Below are 18,580 nucleotides of genomic sequence, written 5' to 3'. Positions count from 1 at the left end.
ACATGACCAGTCCGGTAAGTCATATCTCTGAGGTAAATCTACAAAATCACTTTGTTATCAGTACAAAGGTCAAAAGTACTTTTTATACCGTCCAATACTTCATGTGCTTAGTTTCTGGCAACATCATTGTAACCACAAACAACAATCAGGGTGTAATCTTTATCCATTAATTCTTCTTTCGTGTTCTTCTTATTTAAAACCTCCTTGGTACAGCCTCCAGGTTTAACAAAACCAACAGGCTGATACATTTTAAAGATTGGTTTTTTGCATTAGTTAATATACCAAGATAAATCCTTTCCAAGACTGTCTGCACAAATCAAAATTTTTTTGTCAGAAACGTATACTTCTTCAGCTGCCACAGTGTTTGAGCTACTTTGGGAATCTTCGTACGGTGGTGTCAACAGATAAAAACGATTTACTGAATGAAAACCGCCATGGTCTTTGTTTTTGTCTAGCGTATGGGGGATGTTCATATGATTTAATTTACTTCCTTCACTAACTACTGATGAGTAGAATTATTTTGAATAGTTTTTAAACGACTTACTTGAGTATTAGGTTTTAAACTAGATATATTTGGTAAACAGGATTATTTGTTTCTAATACTTCACATTAAGTCTCTTGTCTACTATTTAATAAGTGCTTTATAATACATTTATTACAAGACCAATTTGTGTTCACTTTGTTTATTTGTTTGAATTCCTTAAGAGAAAGCGTAGTGCATTTAAGATGGTACCACTTCAAACATTGATGTCTACAAAGGACAGATCGACAATTGCCACTAATGTTTTTGCAACAATTTCCACATGGATATTTGACTTCCTTTTCTTCCATTACTTTCATGTCTAAAAAAAATAAAGTTCAAGTTTAATGTAGTGTAATATATATATATGTAGTATATATATATATATATATATATATATATATACTACATTATTTATACTATATTTATTTTTATTTATTTATTTGTGGAAATATAATATAATAATAAAATAAATATATTATTACAAAAATTGATGTGACGCAAAAAGATTAGACCCTCAATGGGATTTGAACTCAGGTCCTCCACATCAGAAGTCTAGATCTGTCAGTGAAATAACTATTTGCCAAATAGTCACTTGCATCAGTTGTCAACCAACAGGACTGAACTTGGAAAGAGTCTATTAAGATACAATAAAAATCTGTAACTAATTTTTATTAAGTTGATTCATTAAACATATCAAAATGTTCCACACTTTTGCATTAGAAAGCTTGATTTAACCTGTCAGTGTAACCAAATCATTCAAATTGGTTTATAGGTTAATTGCTTGGTCATAAATTATATCTTTGATAGTTCATTATTTATTGAGATTCAAGTCAAATCTATATACTAAGTAGAAATTTTAGAGTATCAAATTACTTGTCTTAAATTAAAAGGTACTCACGACACACAAAAACATAAAAAAATCACACTGAAATGCTTCAATTGCTTCAAAACCAACTATTGCTCAATTTGAATAAAACTAATTTTATGTATTTCAATCGCAAATCTAATAAACATGCTGTCTTCCAGCCATACAGCTTGAAGGAGTTGAACTGGAGAGAGTTAATCATACAAATTTTCTTGGATTATATATATTAGGTAGATAGTACATTTTTGGGATTCTCATTTTGATGATATTGTTAACAAAATTTTGTCTGGTCTTTTTGCTCTTTGCAGACTATCAACATTTTGTATTCCTAACACTTTACGACTAGTACATTTTTCTCATATTGATTCACATATATCATTTGGGTTAAGTATTTATAGATGTTTGTCAAAAATAAACATGGAGAGGTTACTAATTTTATAAAAATGGGTAATACGCATTATGTTACAATTGGATTGTAAAGAAACTGCCAATGATAAATTTAAAGAATTAAATATATTAACAATTTATAGGAAGTATATTTTTCAATGCATTTTATACAAAGTTCAAAATTCTAGCACCAACTCACTGATAGGAGATTATCATCAATATGAAACCAGAAACAGAGGCAAATTTACCATACGTACCCAAAGGCTAACATTCTTTGAAAAAAATTCATTTTATGTAGGCATGAGGTGTTTTAATAAATTGCCTAGTGATTTAAGAAATGTGGGCAGTACTAAAAATTTAAGATAAGTTTAAAAAAGTACATGTTGTTAAAATCTCTATATTCAACAGGTGAATTTTTTTAATGACCATAAAGATTATTTTCTTTTTAATATAAACATTGTTATAGTTATTCAGCTATAAGTATGAAATGGTAACAAAAATGAATGGATTGTAAATATGATATAGTATTCTATTATAAACTGTTAAAAATGTATATTTTTATAATTTTAAACGTTTTGCCATTTATTTATTGTATTTAATGTTTTTATTTAAATTTTAGGTAAGTAACTTATCTTATTTTAATTTTTTTTTAAATGCTAAATTTTAATAATCATAATATATAATCAGTAATACTCATCAACGTATTTCTTTTCGCCGTATAACATTTTATATCAAATCTGAACCAGGTGAAATTTGTTGTATATAACTTGTACATCATGCTAAACTAATTTTTATAGTTGTAGAATATCTAACATTGACGCTATTCTTTGTATTTGAATATGCACCATATGAATAAAGATTATTTTCATTTCATATCCCAGTATTTTTATAAGAAATGGCATGGTTTGAAATTAAAAAGCACTAAAATGTAAAATATATGTCATTTACGTAATACTAAAATACACACCAACATTTCAAGTAAGCAATTCAATGTTTATTAAAAAATTATATATGTGTGTGTGTGTGTAAAATATTTGCGATTTTCCACAGCTTTTTTCATGAAATTCAAATTATGTTAAGGATATAAATACCCACTGTAGCCTATGGTGTTAGTTTTGACAGCTTCAGCACTGCCATAAGAAATTAAATAATATATTATTTTATCGTACGTGTTTGTTATTGTAGTTAAAATTCAAATCTAAATATTTAATCCGAAGATTAAAGTAATGAACAATTAATGGAGTTTTGCTTTATAAATAGCAATTATTACAGTATGTGGTCATAGTCAATAATTAAGTAATACTCACATGAAAATACTAAATAGGCAAATGTCTATAATTAAATTTAAACACAAATCTGACACCTTTTCAAACGATAAAACTCTATTTCAAATATTTAAATCAAGATTAGTTGCAAGCAACATTCAGGCTAGAATTAATGAATGCAGCTTCGGGAGTGAATAAAAATACCTTTGATTGCCTTGCTATGTTTGTACAGTCAAACCTCAATGTAACGAACCTCAAGCCTGCGAAATATGGGATAAAAATCTATGCTTTAGTTTGTGCGAAAACGTTTTATACATACAATCTTGAAGTTTATGCTGCAAAACAACCAGAAGGTCCATATCAAGTTGACAACTCAGGACAAGAAGTTAATTCATCTTGCAGAACCACTATCTGGCACAGGACGTAATATCACAACAGGAAATTATTTCTTCACGTCTATTCCCCTATGTTATGAACTGCTGAATGATCATCGGTTGACACCAGTTGGAACTTTAAGAAAAAATAAACGAGAAGTTCCTGGTGTGTTCCTTGATGTAAAACGTCGACCAGTAGGATCCTCAAGCTTTGGATACAGAAAGGAATGCACAATTGTCTCTTATAAGGCAAAGGGAAACAAAGATGTTATCCTCTTGTCATCTATACACAAGGACGATGCGGTTGACTTGAACCATGATTCACCAACCTTTGGAAAACCCGAAATTATTTTGTTCTATAATTCAAGTTTATAGAATGAATTGGATTGAATCAATATATATATATATATATATATATATATATATATATACGTCACGTTCTTTGAGACTAGGATTTAATTTGTAATTTTCAAAAATGTACTGAAACGCCCGATGCCGGGTTAATAGAGGGGGGAAGGACTTTTAAGACACCTGGTATATTAAAACATTATTTCTTTATATTATTTTCATAATTACCCAACTAGAAATAGAACTCAACTACTGTTTCAGCACAACATGGTTCAGAATTGACAGATTCCTTTTATCTGGCCCAAATTTTGTTCAGAAATTTACCTAATGAACTTAGAGATATATGGGGTGAGTATCGCTTTTTACAAGAAAAGTGTAAATGGCTGGTTGCTTCGCATCGACTGGGCAGCTGTGCACGCGCTGTTACAATCTCCGTACACTTAAATTAAATCTATCACCCGTTCAATCTGGCAACAAGAATAAAAATCAGATTGGTAAGAACTGTTGACTTCTAAACCTAAATTATAACTCACATTATTATTAGTTCTCTCATACGTAATAAAAATTATTATTTGGTTATAATATATTAAGGCCAGTCTTAATTTAACAATAAATTAAATATCGAGATTACTTTTTTACCTACATAGTTACTGATAAATTACTCTTTAAACTCAAAAAGTTATTATAATTTACATTTATAATTTTAAGACTCCACTCTGTGTACAGAATTTAATAATCTATGTGAGGAGTATATTCATATTGATATCTCACGTTAAATGTATAAATAATGTTTTTATGAATAAAACATTTTTGAGTTTGAGAGTAAATTCTCTATTTGATTCCAGCACTTTTAGTTAATAATTGTATTTGTTAATTAATTATTATTAATTAATTGTACTAATAATTTATATATAATAATAATTTAATAAAAATTATATCATTCATTACTATAATACTTGTTCATAAATTTCCTTTTTTAAATATCTAGTTGCTTGTTTGTGCCTTTTGAACATCCCTGGCTGTAAATATTTATGTTTTTGAACCACCAAACAGTAAATAGTAATAATTTAAAATTCTATTTCCCAGTAAATAATTTGTAATAACTAAAATTGTTTCTTTCTGATCTTAAAACTTGTATAATTATTCGTTCTATATTATTAACCAATATTACATCATAACTGACATATTTCCTGTCCCACACTTTATTTGAGTGTTGTGGTCATACTCCAGTCATATATATTAACCTTATTTATTGCTTGTTTGTAATGATGTTCCTACCCCTCCCTCAATTCTTTCTCAATTTATTGCAGAATCAGACCAATGACTTGTGTTTTACAGTGCAATTATCACTGCCGGATTATAGATCTCTACCAACCGTAGATCCACCGCACTCTTTCACTTCCTATTCTCTTAAAAATCGAGTTAAATTTGTTTTAAAATGTCTTTTAAACAATCAGAAAAAATCTTCTTTCAAAACGCTTCCTTCAATCCCAATTTATTTTGTCAAAATTAAAAGAAAACACCAAGAGCAATGTCCAGGGGATAAGACTAATAAAATTAGGAGGTGGGTGGTTTTCCGAAAAAAAAAAAAAAACTCAAAGTGTGAGACGGTTTTTACAGGTAAGTTCGTTGTCAAGATAGAGAATTTTGTGGCACAAACTTTTTTATTGTTGCCTTATCTTTGTGTTGAGTTCAGTACCAAAAGAGATTTCAGCAGTATTTTTTCACTAGTTCATGACAACCCAGATTTCTAAAACAATAGACAATATTCTTTATTAACATATTCTTCAAGAACAGTTTTTCATCAAGTAATCAGTGGGAGCTTTTGAAGAAGAAAGTTTTGAACATAATGTGACGTATTTATTGTGATTTAAGAACACTTTACATGCATGTATACTTGATATGTTTATGTTTCACTGTAAAAACCAGGCTGATCAAGCCTTAACTAAAGAGGTTTCACATAATGTAGCTATGGTGGGAAAGATTGATTCTTGTCTATGACAAAGTTTGTAAGTGCTATTCGTAAAATTAATCATTTCTATATGGATTTAGTTTATTTCTCTAAGTTCTAAAATTTAGTAGAATCAAAACAACTTATTTCTGCACATGAGAAATACGTGTGCTCTATATTACGTATTATGTAAAATACATTATAAAAGATCTTATATAAGCAGAGCCTTTAGACACTCAGGATTTACAACAAAATATAGCCCACTTCATGTGTTAATACAAATGTTTATTTATCTTAGAAATCCTCTTAAAATAGTATGTTAATATTTCCAAGAGAGCCTTTTACAGTTGATCAAATTTATATAAATACACACTTTATTATACATTTGAAATGAAAGTACACTACACAGGCAACATTTTTCTGAATGAAGTATATTACATTTTGAAATGAAATATCACATTTTAAATTAGAAGCTGGAGGTTATCCCTGGCACTCTTCATGTTAGGCTCCAATTTCAGAGCTTGGAGATACATTTCCTTGGCCAGGCCAAATTTCTTCCAATGGTGATACAAAACTCCTACAAGAATACACAATATTTTTTAAAAAGCCACTAAATTAATATTGAAAATCATTTGTAAGTAATACACTTCCATTGTACTTTAGTAACAAATTTGCTAACTGATTTAATAGGTATAAAGGGCATTTCTGAAAAATTTCAGGAATGGATTTATTTATTATATATAGAAAAAAAGGAAAGATAATATAGGTAATAATAACATAGGTTTAGAAATGTATATTTACAGAGTGTTTTGTTTGTAACCCAGTATTACAATGTTCACTCTATAACAGCTGAAATAATCAAATATCTCAGGAATTGTACAGGTACCTCCTGCAATAATACAGGCCTCACAAGCTACCACAATGCACAAAAAATTATTTAAACCTGTGCACAAGTCACAGGTATTTAGCTCTATATCGAATCGGTTTGAAATCAATTGTGTACTGATTGTGACCAATTTCACATTTTATTGCAGCAAACAGGATTTGTCAGAATGTGTTTTATGCTCAAATAACTTTGTAACTATACATTTCCACGTTTTCGTTATATTTATTTATTCTCTATATTAGGGATTCATTTCTGGAATTCTGCGGTTTTGAAACAACTCGTTATAAGAAATATTTAAAATTTAAGTATTTTTTAAAATAGGATTCAAAATAGGATCATCTATTCTAGGAAATTACTGCAAAGATACCATTAGAGCACCGGTGGGATGCATTTATTTTTTGTTTTTGTTGTTTTAACTATGAATTGCAATCATATATATATAAACCCATGTTAATAAAGTAAATACAATACCTCGTCTTCAGACAGTGTCATAGGCTTTAATTAGGTTGAAGACAACTGCGGCCAAATGTTTCTTTTCAACTAAACAATTTAGGACAGCGGACTCCAATTGCAGTACATGGTCGCTAGTTGACTTACCTTGATGAATACTACACTGAGAAGTCGATAAAAGGCTGTTAAAAATGTCAATAAGTCTCTATAAAACAAACGAGTCTCTGATTAACCATTCTTTTGAGGGCTTTACAGAGGCTACTTGTAAAAGAGCCGATAGCTTCCCAGAGAAGTTCTATCCTGACCGAGTTTATGATGTTAATGTGAAACCGACGCCAAGGTGTGGGGAATTTGTTTTCTGAATAAATTTTGTTAAATGAAATTAGAATACCATTTTTGGTTTCCACTGTCTAGTTCCATAACATGGCATATTGTATGTTATCAGGGTCTGGGATGGACTATGTAGTGGCTTCAAATGAAGAAAGTAGTTCATCGATCGTAAAGAGAAGGTTTAAAACAGAATCATAGTATAGGTTACAATTAAATGGGAGTGTCTCCTGATTGGCTTTAATCATTAAAATTCTGGACCATAAGAAGATGTTTTTTAAATGTTGATAAAATGTGCCCTTAGTAGTTTTCGAACTGTCAATGGAGCAGTCACTGTTTCTCCACCGTGTTTCATACCTATGATCCCATAAGTCTTGACAAAACATGATTCTTTTTAAGGAGTTTAAGTGAAAAAATAACCTCTCTCTTTTGAGCTGAGGGAGAGATGGGGATGGACTGTAATTTCACCTGGTCAAAAAAGCTCTTAATTTTCAGGATTATTTGCTTGAGTAGAGTTTGCAGCCTACACTACGATGGTTCCGTTTCTCAAATTCCGTATTGATTTTGACTGACCTCCATAACTAAGGGAAGATTTATTTATATTAATAATAATAATAATAATAATATTTTTATTGCGGTAACAATTATAAAATTGCATACAAACGTCATAAATAAATATTTAAATAGTAAAAAGGTAGGCCTAAACTTCATTCACTCACGCACACACAGTCACATGGTTCTCTCATTCACTCTCATCTTCATTCTCACCAGACAATCCTGCCACTGCCACACCAGAACCAGAGGATTGATGGTGTTAGTTTTGAATTTTGTCCCAGCGGCTCTCCATAAACTCGTCAACCGAGTAAAATACCCCCGACAGCAAAAGATGTCTTAGTCGAGTTTTAAATTTTTTTTGGTCATTCAATTGTTTGATCTCTTCAGGGAGCTTATTGATTAGCTTGACACCAACCTCAGACGGCAAACGTTCGAATGCTGCAGTTCTGTGTTGTTGAACGCGGAAGTTGTCCCTGCCTCTAGTCCCGTACTGGTGAACGTCCCTGCCTTGAACCAAGTTACACTTAGAACGGCAGTACAGGACAACCTCCAGGATATAGAGACAGGGCAAAGTCAGCAATCCAAGCTCCCTGAAGGTGTTTTTGCATGAATCTCTGAAGTTCAATTTTGAAATGATTCGGACAGCTTTCTTTTGACTTCTAAATACACGTTCGAATTTGTATTTAGAACAGCTGCCCCACAGTCTCAAACCGTATGTCAGATGTGGATATACCAAGCCACAGTAGGCCGTTCTTAGTATATCCAAAGAGCAGAATTTTGCAAGGTTCCGTAAGGCATAAATGCCTGAGGAAACCTTTGAACAAATGCCGTCAATGTGATCGTCCCAAGTCAGCCCTCGATCTAGGTGCATTCCGAGGAACTTGGTGGAATCAGTTTCTTCTATTAGAACATCATCCGCCATCACGGCAGCGAAGTTGTCAGGTTCTTGCTGCCGGAGAAAAAAATTGACGACGCTTGATTTGGAACTGTTGGCCCTCAGATTTAGTGTTGAAAAATACTGAATACATGAATTCAGTTCTAAAAATGAGTTGATTTCTAATTCATCTTTTGTTTTTGCTCTGATGCAGAGAGTTGTATCGTCAGCATACTGAACCATCCTCCCCGTAAGGATCGATGAGTTCAATCTGTTGACGCACACAAGGAAAAGGACAGGTCCAAGGATAGATCCCTGTGGGACACCATAAGTCATTTTAACCTTTCCTGACAGGGTATTCGCAATCTGCACACACTGGCTTCTATCCCTGAGGTAAGACGAGATCCATTTGTGCGGCAGACCTCGAACACCACATGTCGTCAACTGGTACAACAGTGTTTCGTGATGTACACAGTCGAATGCTTTAGAGAGGTCTAGAAATATGCTTAACACATGTTCTCTTCTCTCCAGGCCATCGACAACTGTATCGATTAGGTCTGTGACCGCATCGATTGTTGATTTGTTTTTTCTGAAACCAAATTGTTCGGAACAGAGGATTTCAAAACGATCAAGAAAATTTTCAAATCTGACAAGAAAAATCTTTTCAAAAACTTTGCTCATAACTGGGAGGATTGAAATTGGACGATAGTTGCTTGCAAGGCAAGGATCGTCTTTTTTGAAAATGGGTGTGACTTTCGCAGATTTCAAAAGGGAGGGGAAAATGCCTTGGGCGAAAGACAAGTTGATCAAATTTGTGAGTGGAGCCAAAATATGCTTAGAGCAACGTTTGAGCAGCCACACAGACATGCCGTTGATGTCACATGATTTTTTTGGTTTCAATCCCTGTATCACGCGGGCCACCTCTTCCTCACTCACTGGAGACAGTGCCATGGATGAGACCGGTCCCATCGATGACACTTCGCTGCAATTGAGGCCTTTGAATGATGGGTCAAGTGATGCAACAGATGAAAAAAATGAGTTGAATTCACTTGCCACTTAAGAGGGATCTGAAATAATTTCGTCCTGGATTTTGAGCTTTGGAATTTGGAAGTTTTTTGGGCAATTTGGCTGTGTTGTTACATTTTTAATAATGCCCCAAGCAGTTTTGGAAAAGTTTTCGCAATTTTTCAATTTTGTTTCAATTTCACGTGCTTTTGCAGATTTTATTGTTTTCCGATATTGAACAGGCTCATCTTAATGACTATAGTGCCGGCTTAAGCACTCCCAGCCTCCCATGTACTGGAACGAGACTAAGGAAAAAGGAAATAAAGGAGGAGATATAATGGCCAAGGTTGGCCAGATATAGAAAGAAAAGTGGTAACTCATTTTTCTAAATTTTTCTAAAAAGGAAGTAAAATAAAGATCTCTTGGGAACAACATGTCACAAGTAAGTGGATGTAATGACATACTCAGCTTGGGCAACCCTGTGGTCGCCATCTACATACTCATAAAGATTATGAGCCTCCTTGGGGTGTATTAACCCCTTCCACGCCGTAGACGGGTATACTAGAATGGCAGACTTCGACCAGATCCTCAAATACAGTTATATCCAATATAATAGATAAAGTCTCTTGGAGAGTTTTTTAGTTCACAAAAGGCCTTCAAAATGCCCTCTACATGCTATGTGCTTATCACAGTTGCCAAAGAAGTATTAATAAATGACCTTTACTCAGCGACAGGGGGACAGGAGCGCCCTTTGTCTAACTCCGACTGCCTGCTCGTCAGTTCCTCGTCTCCTACAGAGCCATAACCAAACATATCCGTGGCATGTATTACTGCTTTATCAGTTGTCATGAGCACGCACTCATGGATGCGTCTACTACGTATCTCGTTACTATTCTTCATCGTGTGGTAGAGTTGTGATTAGTTTGAAATATTTATCTTGTTTCATAGTAAAATTTATTTGAAATAAACAGTTTTGTAAATAGTTCTTTTTTTATTTTTATCAATAAATACGCTAATTTTAAGTAAAATGCTCTGTTTTATACTTTTTTACCTTTTAACTTTTATAATTTTGCTATAGTAAAAATTAGCTTTGACTTAAAGAAACAAAAATTTTTAACTTGTCTTGGCGTTATAGGAAAGTTAATGGATTTATAAGTGGCGTGCAAAGGGTGAAACTTAATCACTGGCATGTGAAAAACTAATCTACTGTAGTTCATAAATCAGATATTACTCAGACTTACCTAAATTAACGTAGTATAGGGGGTACTTTGGGTTGAGTTCAATAGCTGCTTTGAAATATCTTTCAGCTTCTGCGAAATTACTGGTCTTCCCAAGGGAATTGGCGATGTTGAAGTGGATTGCTGAAGAGTTTGGCAAATGAGTAAGTGCTTCTTGTCCTACTGAGCTGGCTTCTGAGTGCCTGCCTACAGATATACAACATTCATAAATAAATTGATAATATGTAAAACCATTATTAACCACTGAATGAAGATCCTGCATTTTGAATGATAATCTTAAGAGGTGATAGGAACTGGTCTGCTCTGCAACCGATGTCTGGGTAGCTTTAACATAAGAGCCAAAAATATGTATAATCACTTTTAAACGTTCATTGTTTTTAGAAATAAATTGGCACATTAGTTTTGCTTAGTTAAGCCTGGCTGAGCATTAGTTCACTTCAGCCTATCATTCGTGGGGCTATAACAATTTCATGTATATCTGTCTGTCTGTTCACAAAATACCTGGATATTGAACTGACCTATGAAATTGTGCATGAAGCTTCATTTCTACATGAGCATCACTGAGTTCGATGATGGTACAAGTCACTCCATGGGATGTGGCTGAGCATTAGCGAATAGTTTTACATTGGTCTTATGGGTAACCATATTGGCAACAAGAAAATACCCTTCTTTAAATAATATATTAATGTTTTCTAGTACAAGTTCAGAGAATCTAAACTTTTCATTCTTTAATATGAATTCTTTTACAAATTCTGTATGATTATTGTTTCCATATTGTAATTTCCTAAGGAGGTTATTCTGATGTATTAATTTATTTTAAAATTTCTTAGTTTCTAGTTTCTCATACACTCAGTTTTACAAATAAAAATCTTTTATCAATAAATTCTCCTCTGTTAGAACATTTACATAATTACTTCGGTTGGTGATAATTACTTCTTTATACATTTATATAAATGCTAAGAGTAAATATAGAATGATATCTACTAATTTATAATCAAAATATTTATGTTTATATTTCTACAACTCAGATAAACATAAATGATTTCATTTCATTGTACAACTATTTAGGATATTTTGTATAAGATTAGAATCTTTATTATGGAAGATGTAGGTTTTTTAAATAGCTAAACAATATATTTTCCAATTCTTAGAAGATGTAAAGGAAAATAATATGAACTTAAGAAATTATTTTCAATAACGAATCAAAATAAATTCCTAAAATAATATTCATTGCCCATTTTCCAATAAAGAAATGTTTAAGAAAAATCATGATAGGACATCATAGCTCAAAGAAACTATTAGTTTTTAAATGACAACCACCGCCTGACCTACTGAGCCGGTGGTCAGCAGGCATATTCAAAGTTATATATATATATCTAACCACTCCTGATATTTAATAAAATTTTGTTAAATTATCTTCTGAATCATTCTATAAAACCCATTTAAAAACTGAATCTCACGGCTTTTGAATGCCCTGAGACAAATTTTTGTGACACTGAATCATGATAAAAAAACTGGGACAGTCCCTGTTTCTGGGAAGTTTGGTCATCCTAGTTTGAAGTCATGTACACTCTTCCTTTTAAATAACTGATAATCACAATCAATTTCCTAATTTGATCACTTACTGGAAACTGCCTTACTTTTACATTAAATATTTTTATTTTATTATTATATATATCTAAAAACACAAAAAAATTATGTCTGTTTTCAAAATTAAATTTTGTACAATATGTATATCTCTTAGAATGTTTATTGGTATGCATTCTAGAAGCTCTTTTCTTATTGGAATTCTTAAGAAAAGAAATTCTCATTGGGAACATGAAAATCTTCACAAAATAAAAATCGTATTATTGGAGTGTTTGTTTTCAACTTAATTGTTTATTGGTAGCTATGACCTGATTTTTGAATTACAGGTTTTTGTTTTTTTTGTTTTTTTTTTTTATTTTGGATTTTTATTTATTTATTTTCCAACGGCAGCAGCCAATTTACAAATACAAGCATAGATAGTAGATACAGCGGAAAATAAAATTAATACGAACAGATGAAAAATCTACATAAAGTAACAAAATAGGTATCATACAAAATTTGATAATAAATAATTAGTATTCAAAGATGTAACAAGTTATAAATATCCAAAACATAACAAAAAATAAAAATAAAGATTAACAACAACAATAATTATTCAAGTATGGAGCGAACATAAATAAATTGTGCTAATAAATTAAAATATAATATATAACATTTAACAAATAACAGTGAAATTAAATAAATACAACATATAATACAATGAACATGCACTTAACACAGATTAAAGCTAACTACTGTAGGTCTTAATCACTAGTCCCTCACAGAAAGAAGAGAGAAGGCCTGCCGGCGAACCTGGTGAAGTCCATCGAAGAACAGGTCACACCCAGACGCAACCTGATTTCCCAGGCGAATAAACCTTGCGAAAGGACTGTTGAAGTCGAAGTTGGGTGAGTGGTATCTTCGACCCAGCAGATCTCGAGATCTTGTGTTTGCCGGAACTCTGAGGTCGATTTCAGCTAGGAGATCTGGACAGTTCATGCGACCATTCACTATCTTCCAGAGAAGGACAACATCAGCCACGTCACGTCGCAGGGCAAGAGGTGACAAGTTCAGATTGCTGGACAGTTCCTCCACAGGCACATCAAGATAGGCAAAACCCAGCCGGACACCAATCAAGCGAAGAAAACGCCTTTGTAGAGCCTCCAGTCTCGTCCTATTGCCAACAGTGTAAGGCGACCACACGGGACTTGCATATTCCACAAGCTGTCTCACAAGGGAACAATACAGAGAGCGAAGAGCAGAAGGGTTGTCGATGCCTCTGGAGAATCTTGCTATGAAACCAAGCATCTTGTTTGCTTTGCTACTGATGTGGTCTATATGTCCAGAAAATCCCATGTCGCTGACAAATATAACGCCTAGGTCTTTTATACACTGGGACCGTGGAATGGATGTACCAGAAATGGAGTACACGTATATGACTGGGGATTTGATGCGGTGATAAGTTATACAAGAGCACTTACTGGGATTTACAGACATGTTATTCCTGACACACCAATCCTCAATTCCGGAAAGGCTATTTTGAATTTCTTGAGAGTCTTCTGGTGTAGACACAGCGATGAAAATCTTCAGGTCGTCAGCAAATTGTAAGGCCTTTACAGTTAATTTGTCTAGTAGGTTTTCAAAGTTCTTCTTTGCTGTAAAGTATACTTTTAGTTTTCAACTTACTTTATTATACGTTTACATATAATATGTTCAAAGAAGAATGCCACAACTCACCGATGGAGTCTAACATGATAATGAGATTGTTCCATGCAGCGTGGTGTCTGGGATTGAGCTTCGTAGCTTGCCGCCAACTCTCGTAAGCTTTTGAGTGTTTCTTCTGCTCCAAATACTGGAACATTAAAATATGCAGTTTCAAATGGAGGATGTTGATTGAGAATATTGTAAAAAGTTAAATGCACCAAGTAATATAAATTAAACTTATGTATTGTACAGAAGTATTGTGAAAATCCAATAATTGATATTTGGTTTTCACTGTAAATATGCAATTTGGAACAACCAAATCAAAAGCAGTTTTCACAAAAATTTGGAATGCAGTGTAGTTGGAGAATATCCAGATGCATTTTTTACATTTACTTTTGGAATTTTTATCTCCAACAATATCTGTTTGTAGTTTAAAAAATCTTATACAAACTATTTAAACAATTTTTAATAAATCTTATTATTTATACCACATCAAATCAATCAGCCTATTGAAAAATGATCTCCCTAAACAATTATATCTCAAAAGATCATTTAAAAGGATTTTAATTTTTAAACTATTCACCATTTATACTCTATTAAATGTTTAAATATAGTGTAAACCATATCTATATGAACATTATATTTTAAATCAAAAGTTAAATTTGTTTAAATGTAATTGAAACTGAACACATCCAAAACTGTCTTAGTCTTAAAACTTTAGAAACTTACGTAATGTAAAAATGATAAAATACAATGGCTTGTAAAGTAAAACTTCATTTAACCATCTCTCTTTAACACGTTCACTTCTAAAAATCCCTATATAAAGTTCCCTATATGCTGAAATTTTTAAAATATATTTTTACTTACTTTTGGATAAAATATCATAGAAATATATGAAAATAATACATAAGTCACAAAAGTTATCACTCGCTACCGTTTTGGGAATGAGGCAACTGTGGTTACCGCTACCGCTAGTTCCTGAGGACAGTCTTCCTTGCCAGCTGGTAACTCTAGTTACCGCTTGCACTAGGGAACCCCCTTTTATGGCAGTGGGAATATTCCAAATGAATACATCGTAGCTAAGTAAACTGTATTTTATTCGTTATAGACAAACATAAACAATATTTATACGTAAATGTAAAACCAAAATGAATGTAAAAGTTTATAAAAATATGAAAAAGTGTATATAAATCTGCGCTAACTCACTCAAATTCAGTTATTATTTACAAATACCGTATGTGGTAAGTAATTATACAAAATATATTTAAATGTTTACTTGAAATGATACAAAAAATATTGTAGTACATAGGTTTATAAAAATGTATTCCAGTTACGTTGTGAGCATTCCATTGGCGTGGGTTGGTCTCGTAGTCAGGATCCTCAACTTCCGTCCAGGATACTCCACATCGTCCATATTGTCATCCTCATCATCTGAACTCAATACTGGCTCTGTTGTACGCTTTGAACTTGGTTATTGTACACCACTTGCATAAAAATGCGGGAAAAGTACCTCCCGAGGAGAGAGAAATACATCGTTGTGATAGCTCTAGTGCTGGCCGCACACTAACCTCATTTCAGAACAAAGGCTGTGGTAACCACAGTTACCGCACACTCTAAGTGCAGCGTAGCAGCGGGGGTGGATAGGGAGTGGAATGCAGTAAATTAATGAGGAGGTTTCAAAACAAGGTCTACAAAACAGGTCATATAATAGTGTTTACCAAAATAGTAACTGTAACGTGTCTATAGTAAGGTTATCTACTATAAACCAATTACAACTATTTTTGGTTTAGTATACGAGCGATCAATTGTGTTCTGAACTAATAATCCTTTATTTTAAGAATGCACAAGTTCCAATGGAATTCAATAATCAAACTCAGTATAAATTAATATTAATTTTAATGAAATTTTAAAATCAATAATACAGCAACGCCAAGCTATTCTTTTTACTTTTTAATTTATTCTCAATTATTTCATTTTTTTTTTAACACATCAAAGGTTCACAAGTCCAGTCTTAAAATTAACAATCAATCATTCAGTAATTGTGTCCTTCAAGTTCTCAGTGCTAATGTATTCAACACAAACTCAAAATAAAAATCTTCATTAAACTTCAAAATAAAATAATCTTCTTCAAATATAAAATGAAACAAATAATAAAATAAGACTTCTTCTCAAAATAAAAATCAAACAAATTAAGGTAATATTAATATTTAATTTATGAACAAACACAATGTCCAACCAGTTAAACTCAAAATTGTATCAATTTCAAACTACTTATTTTCTGTAAATTTCCAATTTGCAAATTATTGAATTATCTAGAATTATCCGCTTGGCTTTGAATGTTAAATTTAGGAACTTGTTAAAATATATATAGAATCTCAGAAGATTAAATAAATTTTCTTTTTCAGTAGATTATTCCTGATTAAACCAAATTGAACAGGAAAATATCATCAAGTAATTTTCTATTTCAATATTAAATTCTAACTTTCACAGTACCTCGCACTTCTCCTGAAGACTTCACCAAGTAACCAAAATGACTATTATAGATTAATTAATTCAAACTTGAGACTTTAAATTTTGAAAAGAAATTTTAATCTTACAACTCAACCTTCTTGCCGAAAAATCAATACGGCAAGAGTAGGCTATCACTTAACACGACTACTCTTTCTGAGCACACAGCAAAGAATCTCCCTGAAAACGTGGTTGAAGCCACCGGAAGGATCTAGAAGTCCCTCCCACCATCTAATCAAGCTAACATTGGCCAATCAAAATTGAGCAACACAATGTCTGAGTTGAATGGTACCTATCCAACCCAGACCTGTAACCTATGCTCAATACCTAGATACAAAAGGAAGCTTCTAGCATTCCTCGAACCCGAATTGACAAGAAATTCAGCACTGCTGGAAGGCTCACAATCTTACAATTCACTTATTATATTAATTTACAATTCTCTTAATAAAAATATAAAGATTCCTATAAATAATTAAATAAATATAGGAAGCATCCTATAGTAACCAAAGCATTCAATGTTATTTTCATGGCTGAACCACAATAAAGACAATGTAAAAGGTACATAAGATGTTTTAACGTTATTGTACTACTCAACAAAATATTATTTAATTACAAAACTTTATAAACTATACATTACAAATGCAAATTTGTATAGTGAGCTTTAATGAGTGTGACATTCCTCTGCACAAAGCAAGTGACACCCATCTAGACATACATTGTATATTTTTCTCATCACTTTAGAAAACAGTGTACAGCAAAGTTGCTTCTTAACAGTGGGTGATGCTCTTTACCACCCAAATGTATTCCAGGCTAAACTTTACTATATATCATCTGGCTCGGACGTCCAGAAGAGAGGCAATGTACTACGCATGTTCGCAAGTAAGTCATTCTGTATAAAAGCCAAACATTGTTCATACTGACATTCCGCAAGTATGCAATCATCGGCCAGTACCACTGAATATGAAAAAGGATCGTCATCACCATGTTATAGCTGAATGTATAAATCAGAATTCTGATCTTTGCTTATGTTACGCTGAACAAACTCTCGAATATCACAAGAGCGACTGCTAAAGTTAAGATCTACTGTCATAATAGTAATAGCCCACCAAAACACATGGTATTGATAAATAATTTCGATCCGGGGAGACAAACAAAAAATATGGCCGCCGAGCTGTCAATGAAACTAGCGCGGCCATCTGTACTGGTCATACAAGTTGCAAGGACGAACTACGGCAAAACTAACGCGACCTGTCTGCAACCTTGATGTGGCCATTGTTGCTGACCTATCAAGCACAAAGGGTTAACATGCAAGTAAACCCGACTGTTTGATGGTAGGCTATACAAAAACTGATATTTGATGTTAGCCTTTAAAAGAGATAAACACTATTATTAATCATAGTTTATGAAAGCTTAATATTTATTTACCAAATTTCCCAGATTATAGAAACAATCTGGGTATTTTCTTCTGTAGTTAATTGCTTTCCAATAACACTGCTCTGCTTCTATGAACTGCTTTTGATTGGACAAGACAATTCCAAGATTCATCCAAGCGGCTGCAAAGTCAGGCCTGCAAAACAATAAGTGCTATTTGAAAAATTAAATTAAAAATTTGCACAATAAGTAAATTGCACAGCTTTAATTAATATTCTGCAATTCAAATCTCTTAGACTATTGTGATGTGGGATAATTTTTCACTTGTAAAAGATATGACCGTCTCATTGACAATATATAATTTTTACTTGACATTGATATGA

At 32.5% G+C, this 18,580-nt stretch overlaps 1 protein-coding gene across 6 annotated transcripts in view; it reads right to left on the bottom strand.

Moving 5' to 3' along the window:
- Positions 1-5,977: 5,977 nt before the first annotated feature.
- The window catches only part of LOC124368653 (protein O-mannosyl-transferase TMTC4-like), a 108,495-nt gene continuing 95,892 nt past the window's right edge, over positions 5,978-18,580 (bottom strand). For all 6 annotated transcript variants that reach the window (XM_046825898.1, XM_046825900.1, XM_046825897.1 and 3 more), the window contains 4 exons: positions 18,252-18,393; positions 14,352-14,466; positions 11,052-11,234; positions 5,978-6,290 (listed from right to left, as the gene is read on the bottom strand). In XM_046825898.1, coding sequence (XP_046681854.1) covers positions 6,175-6,290; positions 11,052-11,234; positions 14,352-14,466; positions 18,252-18,393 — 556 coding nt within the window. In that variant the 3' untranslated portion in view covers positions 5,978-6,174. The remainder of the gene's footprint in view (positions 6,291-11,051; positions 11,235-14,351; positions 14,467-18,251; positions 18,394-18,580) is intronic.

This window comes from Homalodisca vitripennis, chromosome X (genome assembly GCF_021130785.1).
Source record: "Homalodisca vitripennis isolate AUS2020 chromosome X, UT_GWSS_2.1, whole genome shotgun sequence".
NCBI lineage: Eukaryota > Metazoa > Arthropoda > Insecta > Hemiptera > Cicadellidae > Homalodisca > Homalodisca vitripennis.
Note: the sequence above shows the minus strand (reverse complement) of the source record. Positions and strands in the feature narration are given on the sequence as shown.